Below are 10,902 nucleotides of genomic sequence, written 5' to 3'. Positions count from 1 at the left end.
GAATTTATATTGCATAAAGGATCTTATAAAGCCTGTAATATCCATTTACGATCAATTTGAGAGATTCTGGGAAATTTTAACAAGCAATTGTCCAAAAGTTTATAGTGTGATTCATGAAAATGGGGCTTAAACTTGAAAGGGTGCTTTTAGGCAGCCATGTTCTCTAGGCTTGTGTCAGCTACTTTAAGAACGCGTGCTCGCATCAGCTGAGTAATAATTATTGTGACAATTACTTTAAAGAGTGATAATTATATTATAATATTGTTTTCAGATGCTGGGCAATGAGGATAGAAATCGAAAAATTTATGCGGCTGGAATATAGCGATGATTATACTGTCAGACGTGACAGTTGGTTTAATTATTCCTGTGCTTGCTACAGCTTTTGCATACGTCCTTCTTTCATTCATAATTATCCCTTCTGTAACCCTTTTCTTTATTGTCTTCTCTATTTGTTGTGCTCTTATTTCTTAGTCTCTCGTCTATTGTAGGCCATGCCTTTCTGTTGTATTTATCATACTTCTTTTCCTCTGTATCTTGACCATATATTATTTTTATTGCTTCTGTGTATGACGCGTTTTTGTAAGCCATTACCATTTTTATTTCTTTATTCTTGATATATATTAAACATTTTCTATCCGTTGCTCTATGTCGTCCTCCACAATTTACACATTTGTATTCAAAGCCGCAAGGACCGTGAGCCGTGTTGCTGCATCTTCCACAAACGTCATTAGATTTGCATTTATTCTTGAAGTGACCATATTTAAAGCATCTGAAACATTGGCTAACTAGTTCTACATCCCATATAGGGTTTTACTAATGGTCTTATTCTGGCCCAAAACTGGTCCCCAAGACACCAATATTGGCGTGATAATGGCAGCCATGACTGGCCCAGCAATGGGACTTCTCTGGAATGATGACTTCGGTCCAGCAATGGGTAACAATCATGGGCCAAACGTGGTAACCAATCATAGGCCATTAATGGTTAATCTGTCCTGCCAATATTTGACCATTAATGGCTAATCTATTATGACAATAATAGCGTTTTTATGATGCCCGGCTTAACTAAATTATTTTTTATTGCTTTATTGCATAAATATATTTTTACAAATAATCAAAATATATTTCACTGGAAAATTTTTCCATTTTTATGAACAATACTTATATGTATATAAATTTTATGTGTTAATGTATTTTTAATAAAAATTCAAAAGTATCTAGCAAAATATACTTTCATAAATGTTTATTTGTAATAATATATTTACGCAATAAAGCATAAAAAAACAATTTGATTAAGCCTGGTATTGTAAGAAAGCCATGTTGGCATTCTTACCATGCAGTAGAGTTACTACTCGGAAAAGAAAATAAACATTTTAAGTTATTTTAAGTTTAAAAATTCTTTTTATTATGTTTTAAAAACTCTGTAAATGTCAACATATATATACTGTTATTCAACTTATGTAACTTTTTTAAACTATTTTTTTTAGTTAACTCTTACATTACATATACATATGTATATATCTATATATATTGTATTTCTCGTTCAACGCTTTTTAAGTAGGACTGAAGTTGTTATTCATTATCTACATTTTTTTCTTGTTGTTTTCGGCCGCCTTCTCTGTCGCCAGCTCGGGACAGCCACATGCCCACCTGGCTCGGTAATTTTTTACATCCAGGGTTGTTAGAAACGGGTAATAAGAATCGTGAAGAGATTGTGTATGTGAACATTGTTGATATAAGTGGCGATTCGGTAGAATGCTCACAGATGGCGTCGGTGTTACAGTTCCCTAGTTATCTTTAACATTATGTGTTTCGTGAGCGCTGCGACGACCGCGTTGCGCCCCAGCGCCGGAAAACGGTACGAAAAGACAATACTGCGCAAGCGTAAGCGTGTCGGGACGGGCGTGAAGCCCGCCGAGCGAGCATTCGTCTTCCGACTAGCGAGGCGTACAGTCGCGTTCTTTACATCGGCTTCAGATATACGTATAATTGCTACGCGATTGAAATCCGCCAGACTATTGAGTCTGAGACAGAAAGAACGAGGACGTCTCTGCAATATCAGAGGAGGCTTTGCAGCCCTGACAAGAGGTTAATTAAAGTACATCGCTCGATTCGATTGAAGGAAGGACGAACTTAGCCATTGCGACGTGGCCTCGTTGAAACGGAACGAAGCGGCCATCTTGGACATTGCGACGTGGCCTCGTGAAAAAGGAACGAAGCAGCCATCTTACAAGTAACACTACCCAAGTGTAAATCGCCGATTTGGATAATGTTTTAATATGTTTTAGTAGACGTAAAAATAAGACATACGTATTTTTTTTTATCTGCGGAAAACCATATTTAGGGTTTGAAACACCCCTTTGAATTTATGGGTATCGATTTAATTGTTTTGTATATAAGGATTCAGTATTTTCGGCCCGAACCAAATAAAATAGTTGCATTATCAAGAGATATGAAAAATGAAAAATTTTTGACTCGGTTCGATCATTTTTAGGGGGTAAACCACCCCCTGTATTTGAAACAAAAATTTAAAATCCCATTGGTATTGCTATTGGTATTGCCACTGGTTTTGCCGTTGATATTGCCATTGGTATTGCCATTAGCATTGCCATTGGTATTAACACTGGCAATACCAATGGGATTTTGTGTGGAAATTTTTATCTTTGGCAAAAATGTCTTTATTTCCATTGCGTCTGAAACAATAAGAATTCAATGGCATTTTAATAAATGGTACTATTTTGTCTTTAATATAAATGCCTTCATTTCCCATTGCCTTTGGTTCAACGGACAATCTAATAGGAACTCTTGCCTTAGGCGACTAGCGCCTGAAAATATCTGCCTCGGTGTCCCGTAGGGGGTCTCATACATATACCAGTCCGTCCCAAACCTTGAATTTGAGAGAATGCATGAACGACGCGACGCCTAGCGCCGTCGATGCGAACTGCCGGTAATACAGTTACCGCGCGGGCGTGATGATGATGCATGTACCACTGGTGGCGCGAACCGCCACATTTACCATTGACGAATTTCCATTACAATTCACACTAAACAAATTAGCTGAAGGTAGAAAAATTCCATACAAATTTTATCCTTCATGAATCATTGGCAGTTTCCATTACGCCTATATGGAAAAGGTTGTCATTCGAATCTTGCCATTGTGTTTCCATTCATCTTATTGCCATTCAATATTTTCCATTAACTTTTCCATATAATTCGCATTGCAAGTTCCATACACAAGTTTTAACCTTCATAAGCCATTAGCAGTTTCCATTACGCCTGTATGGAAAAAGTTGTCATTCGAATCTTGCCATTGCGTTTCCATTCATCTTATTGCCACTCAATATTTTCCATTAACTTTTCCATATAATTCGCATTGCAACTGTAGGGCAACCATACATTCCCACTGACCGCCATTGAGCACTCAAGGGCACATTTTCATAAGGGGGTCCTTACGGTTTTGGTTAATGACCATCATTTACAAGCGGTATTAACGGCGGATGCTTTCAGGTAATATATCGAACTCATGTAACTCAGAGATCACTTACGAGATTGATTGGCAACTCTCAAGCGGATTATGATGAACGCAAGGTCATCATAAATTGCAATCATCTGATTACAGAGTTCGAGAAAGCACGGGGCGATGGATATCGTCCTCGCATAACTCACGGGGCGACGGATTGTATCCTCGCATAAAGGCTACGTAGCTAACTAAATATTCCGGAATTAATTATGTGTCTGAGCTCAGTAGAACTTAAAGTTATTTTGAATGGTTGCAACCCGCGAATAAAGTCATTGATTCTCGATGTGTAGTAATTTAACGTGCATTATCGATGCACACGTGATTCGGATATTCACGCATAGTCTGTATTATCTTAACGAATATTGCGATTCGACCCGTGGCTATTTGCCAGTTATTAATGATTACGAAACAACGTATTACATACGAAAAGTTAATTATCATTTAATTGAATTCGCTCTTCATTTATCGAATTGTTTACCATATTTACTTGAAATATTTTAGATAACTTGATTTACTGCGGAAGTTACTGTGTCAATTAACAGAAAGAAAGTGCATTATATTGAAGTTGTAGAATTTCGCACAATTTATATGAGCATAAACGTTCTCTCGATTGCTTTAATCTACATATGTTTATTTGTTTGCTTGTCAAGTGAGAGATATACAAGGACTATTTTGACGAATTACTAATTGACACAGTACTTCAATTCATTTATGCTTTGTATAATATTGCTATATTTATGTAATGTGCGTTTTGAATAATATGTTTAACTTGCATGATCCTTTCTTAAAACAGACATAAGTATTGAAATCACTTGATTGTTTTCTCTGATCGAGATACAAAAATAATGGAATTCTGTCTTCTTACAATCATTTATGATGAGAGATTAACTTCTTTTAGTGACACATGAGAAAGGATTATGCATTGATAATTTACCATTATCTTCGTTTGTATTTATGCTATGTGTTCTCTGTAACATTTTTATTACGACATATTCGTTTATTAAGACATAACTAACATGGAAATACACAATTTCTTTACCGACGTAACTTTTAGAAAAGTGTCGTTCCTTATTCTGTAAATCTTGAGCCCAGGCTCCTGCGCGAGCTTGTACGTTTCAAACAAGGGTATTTCCATATTTTTCGATCAAAGTATCTGCGAAAAATATTATATAATTAATATTCTAGTCACAAGTTATATAAGACATAAGGGTTAATATTAAAAGATATTTATTTTACTTCTTAAACAGATATATGTGTTTGTCGCACTGAAATTTCTTTTTCCGTGACCTTTAATTACTTTTCCAGTTCCCGAATATTGCAATTCGACCGCTTTGACCATCACTGATTCTAAAGTTTTAGCAATGCTGTCTTTTACGACTGTATCACCAGCAATTAAAATTCGGAACAGTGTCATCTGTAACAAAAATATTAAAAAAATTCTTTACAAATAACGTAGATGTATTTTCGTAGATGTATTTTCTACTTATTTAAAATTATTTACCAATAATTCTCTTTTGCTTTCAGAATTCATTAATAAATTTTCAAGTTTCAAAAAATTCTTGTGACGTCCTGGGTGATGCGAGGTGGCTTCGATCCGGCAGAACGTCTCCGTTGATGGGTTCTTTTTCTTGCAGTTAAGGAGGTAAAACCCCAGGATAATTAGCTGTTGGTCGGCGATGTAGATTATGGCTCCTTGGATCCGTCGAAGGTAGGTAATTCAATAATCTCCAATAATCTTTATCTTTCTTTTGATATAAAAAAAAAATAGTATGATATTTATTGTAGGACTTTTACGATACAAGTGGTTTATGTGGGAGGATGGAACAAGTATGAGATATGTGACCTTTCCTGGCTCGTTCCACACTCTCCGTCGAGAGGGTGAAAGATTCCGCTTTTATACAATTTTGGAAACGGTAGTGGGAGGTGACCGCACCTCGTTACAATGAGTCATAAGGCGTTGTCTAGCGGATGTGAGTCTACTTCTAGGGGTGTGGCTCGCTTGCCAGCAATGAGTCATAGGGTGGTGTCTTGAAATTCATTACCTTATATGGTCACGCGTTACGTTCTGCTTCGACATGTCCATATATGGTTTTGCATAGACTAGATTCACTCGAATGAGTCATACAGGTGACTCGTCTGAATTCTATTTTTATTCTCTAGTCTAACGGCGATTTGTATTGAGAGCGATACTTCCTTTTCATTATTAAATTTCATTATTAAATTTTAATATGACTTTTATCATGAAGAAAATATTTAATATTTGAATCAAAAAAAAAAAATGCAAATATATGTTGAATATTATTTAAATTTTCTTTAGACATACTTTACATAGAGTAGAATAATTCAATAGTACAATTAAAGTCATTATTAGCATGTCTAAAGTATAAAAGATATTGCTCTCTTCGTCTAATAGTTAATACGGTATATCTGACTCTCTCTTTCTTTCTTTCAGATCATACAATTCTCGCATCTCGCTCGGATTCGTGTTCCTTGCGCTGCGCATAATACAATTTTATCTTTCTCGAATTCGTGAGTAACGCTTCGGCGCTTGACATTCGATGTTTATATTGATTTTGGTAAGTATATATATTTGTTAATAATAATATTAATAAAAGTGATGTTAGTGGTGTTAATAATGATTCTAATGTCAGGTTAATAATATATCGTACAGATAGAAATGGTCAGCATTCTCATTAGTACAGGAAATTAATGAAATTAAATTGTGTATATATATATATATATATTAAGATTTTTATTATTTTTATATCTCGCAAATGGTTGGGAATTTGATGGGGGTGTATAGGAAACATATTGCAGAACTTTCACTAAAGTATAATATAGCGTTGGAAAATTTTATTGTTAATATATGTATTTGTTAATAGCAAATTATTAATTAAATAAATTGGTACTCTTTAATTCGCGTATTGATAGTATTAGGTTCTCTTTGTTTAAAAGGTTTTGAATTTCTAATATTATCTCGTTTATGAACATTCGTTATTTTATTGTTATAAATATTTCGTAAATAAACAATTGTAGAAATAAAAGTTATTATTACTTTTACAGAGTTGTTAATGCGGAATATATGTATACTTGTGAAATTTATATCTATATGAACGAGTTTTATTATGGGGTGTTGGAACACATTTAAAGATATATATTTCTTCGATTAATTAGGTATAGGAGTTGATTAAGAATTATGCTTTATATTTTAATTTTAATGGGAAATGTTCAGGTTATCAATGTATACAAAAAGAAAATTTTTCACGATTGTGGTTTATGGGATATCATAATATTAATTCCCATGACCTGGGAACTACCTAAGGACAAACATTTATATGTTTGTTACGGGGTAGGTTCCGGGTCTTTTGCCTTATACCGGGTGGTTTTTCCTTTAAATTTTCGTGTAGCTTTCATTAGAAAAGTGACATGGTTTAAACTTATATAAAAATTGTTATACGTGATCCGAGGTATAAGTTAAAAATATTTAATGACATGGTTAATACTTTGTTTATGATTGTTTATAAAAGTAAGTTGCAAAAATAAATGATTATGTAGTAAATGTTTTTCTATCAATCGATTCTAATGATTATTCCGTATATACGTATATATTGTTCTTATCTTAACTGTTCATTTTCTAATTTTATTTTAATTTATTAAGAATTTATTATGGCTATCCTTGTCTTACACCTTGTGAACTGGTATTAAACTATCCTCGTCTTTCATGGAGTGAATGTTCAATTTTCAATCACGTTTATTAATTTAATTAATTTAAATAGAAAATCGGCGTTAACATTACTGGTGTTTAGGAGTATGAGAGATTCCATTTTTATCATAATAATTAAGTGTCAAAATTTTTGTTCAGAAATGAAATTTTTCAGCTTTAAAATGTATAAAAGACTAAAATATTAATGTAAAAGTGATTTGGTCTTTGTAAGTCTAAAGGGTAGAAAATTCAAAATGGCGGATGTAAAACTTTAATAATTTATAACTCGAGAACGGTAAGAGATAGAAAGATGGGGTTTCTTTTGTTGTGTTCAGATAATTAAGGGCATTATTTTAGGTTGGTTAAAATTTCTGTGTTTTATGGATTTCCATAATTTTTACTTATATCTCGGAATTAAGAAGAGATATGATGTGGGGTTTTTTGTGAGGTTATTTGACATGCTCTGCTGAGTATCTGCAGTGATTTTATTTATCATCTTTAATAATATTTTTATGATAAATTTTATTGTTAATTAGTTTATTTTGAGAGATACAATAATGGTTTATAATCAAAAGTTATTTGACTTTTTGTGATAGTTCCAGTAATCACATTAACTAGGTTTGTTAATAATATAATTTAATTGTTTATAACAATCACGTTTGAAAGAATGTTAATGAGATAATTATTATTTTATCGTGATAATGTTCTTTAGGCATAAAAGGTTATGTTCTTATGAATAATCTACTTTTAATTAATTTATTTATATTTTATTTTAATTTTCTGAGTTTATTCTTATGGAACATGTATTTATTTGTGTGTTGAATTGAATTTATATTGCATAAAAGATCTCATAAAGCTTGTAATATTCATTTACGATCAATTTTAGTAATTCTGGGGAATTTTAACAAGCAATTGTCCAAAAGTTTATAGTGTGATTCATGAAAATGGGCTTAAGCTTGAAAGGGTACCTTAAGGCAGCCATGTTCTCTAGGCTTATGTCTACTGCTTTAAGAACGCGTGTTCGCATCAGCTGAGTGTTTGTTGTGACAGTTAATTTAAAGAATGATTGTTATATTATAATATTGTTTTCAGATACTGGGGACTTCTAGCAATGAAGGTAGAAAATCAAAAAAATTTATGCGGGTGGAATATAGCGGTGATTATACCGTCAGACGTGACATTCTCCAATGTTACTGTGGGCAAAATTATTTCCAAGTCGTTTTTAATTTTCTCTACACCACCTTGTGCCGTATTTCCTGTTGGACTGTTTAATACAATTGTACGTTTGATTTCGTTAATTTTATTGTCCAGGTCGTATAGAATGCTTCTTTTGGCAGACATTATTTTACTTAATATTGCTTTTTGCTGTTGTTCAAACTTGTGATCTATGTATTCCTTCTGAACAAAAACATTTTCTGAAACTAAAAAAATTATTGAATATTAAGTTAGAGATCTAATAAATCTAAAAGCAGTACATATTTAATAGAATTTCAAGTATTTACTCGGTTCTAAAACAGGAATATCCATTATCTTTACTGTTTGTTCCGTTGGTTTATCCGTCGAACATATCCCTAAAATACAAAAATAATTATATACAAAGTACTTTATATTAGGATAAAACTAGAAGTTAAACAGAGCTGAAAAATGTATATACCTGAATTGTTCTTCGTTTTTGGCTGGTTTACTGATGCCGAATTTACTGATGCCGAAGAAGGCTTACTCCAGTGTTTTAAGGGTTTTACAGCATTCAATCTTTCTTCGAGGGCATCTGTGGACATTTTAATAGGTTGGCCTTTATCACATCCGTCTTCATCAGTGCATTTAATTTCATCGGACTTGAAGGCTCGCTTGAGCCGCCTTTTCCCTTGTTTCAAATCTTCTAATTATTTAAAAAGAAAAAATTACAGGCACATTAATTTGCAAAAAAAATATTAATAAATATTATTACATACTTGCGTATGCAATGACTTCTATTGTAAAAGATTCCCAATGTTGCTCGGGCTCTTTCAATGATAATAACCAGCTGTCCATGTGCTCGTAATCGCACGAACCTGGATATAGGCAGGTATATCCGTTCTCTTCATCTCCGTGCACCCATCCCAGCAAACGCAAAAGGATTAAAAGATATTAAAATTTTTTAATACCTTTGAATCCCTTTTTTGGCGGAATTAGATGAAATTAGATAGGATTCGAAATGAGATGGTCTAATCCCATGGAATCCAAAAAAGAAATTTTAAATTCCATCCAATCTTATGGAATCCGTAAAGGTTATGAAATTGCATGGCATTAGATGGTTTAGGAAACGTCTCGCGCCTCCGTTGGGCGACCAAGCGCCGTTGTTCGTCGGTGAACTTTTGTGTATGCCTAAGGGCATTACACGCACTACTGCCGACGGGCAATTAGCCCAAAAATGAGATTTGTAAGATCTGTCAGGCACCGTAGGGGGTCCCTTTACATAGCGGTCGAGACGAAACTTTGAACTCGAGAAGATGCCCCGGCGATGCGACGCCTAGCGGCGTCGACGCGAATTGCCGGTAATGCAGATACCGCGCGGGCGTGTACTATTGTTGGCGCGTACCGCCACAGAGTTCAACACGGACACTTTTTAATCCCTATCCTGGCATTCAATGGTATTCATTTTATTGTCAGAATAGGCGGAATTCAATGAAATTCAATACGAAAATTTTTAATTCCTAGTTTGGCGTTCAATGGTATTCATTTCGTTAACGGAATCAATGGTATTCAATGGAATTCATCACGAAACTTTCCAATCCCTAACCTGGCATTCAGTGGTATTTATTTCGTTAACGGAATCAATGGTATTCAATGGAATTCATCACGAAACTTTCCAATCCCTAACCTGGCATTCAGTGGTATAATATTTTTGTGTCGGAATTGGATGGGATTCAAAAAAGACAAATTCTTTCCAAAATAAGGAATTCCATGATATTGAAACTATTTCAATCCCTTTTTTGGACAGAATAGAATTCGGAAAGTCCTTAATTGAATTCCTGGCAATCCCGTTTTAATTCTTTTCAATCTTTTTTCGTTTGCTGGGATGAGAGTGGGACCAAATCAAGAAGTCTACTAGAATTTGAGTTATAGTCCATAAAACGTACAATTACGTAACGTTCCTTGTTGTTATCGCACATCTAAAATATAATCTAAAATAAAAAATATAATTATTTAGCTATGCACGTATATAACCTCACGTCCATATAACCTCAATTGTTGTTTCTTTACCTTGTTTTCAGTTCAAATTTTCGTTTTGCGTGTTCGTTTCGTTTTACACAATATTCGAGTTCTTACAATTTTCCGCCTTTGACTGTTGAAACACTTGAAATTCCTGCCCTTTCATACGGTTATATAGGAAGGAATCGTAACTCGTAAGCCGGTCGGTCGCCGCAGGTCGCCGATTGCTGCCATAGGCCGGTTGCGCCGTGCATGCTTACATACACACATATACATATATACTCGACACCAGCACGCATTCCTAGTTGTTTGTTATGGCGTAATATCTCTTTATTACTTTTATATTTATGTGTACATGTATATTTATATTTATATATTTTATACTTATTGATATTTTTACATTTACTTATATATATATACTTATTTTTTATATATTTTATTTTATAACGATGCACCCCTTATGACAAAGCATCGTCCCCGGCTACCACCC

The 10,902-nt window shown here is 33.9% G+C and overlaps 1 protein-coding gene across 1 annotated transcript; it reads right to left on the bottom strand.

Moving 5' to 3' along the window:
* Positions 1 to 791: 791 nt before the first annotated feature.
* LOC139810048 (uncharacterized) lies at positions 792 to 10,372 on the bottom strand. Its single transcript, XM_071773386.1, has 8 exons — positions 10,281 to 10,372; positions 9,173 to 9,318; positions 8,941 to 9,099; positions 8,723 to 8,791; positions 8,400 to 8,641; positions 5,019 to 5,075; positions 4,815 to 4,931; positions 792 to 905 (listed from the first exon to the last, which is right to left on the bottom strand). Exons 1-8 carry the CDS (start codon positions 10,370 to 10,372, stop codon positions 792 to 794), a joined length of 996 nt encoding a protein of 331 aa, XP_071629487.1.
* Between the last annotated feature and the right edge of the window lie 530 nt (positions 10,373 to 10,902).

Source organism: Temnothorax longispinosus, chromosome 3 (genome assembly GCF_030848805.1).
Source record: "Temnothorax longispinosus isolate EJ_2023e chromosome 3, Tlon_JGU_v1, whole genome shotgun sequence".
Taxonomy (NCBI): domain Eukaryota; kingdom Metazoa; phylum Arthropoda; class Insecta; order Hymenoptera; family Formicidae; genus Temnothorax; species Temnothorax longispinosus.
Note: the sequence above shows the minus strand (reverse complement) of the source record. Positions and strands in the feature narration are given on the sequence as shown.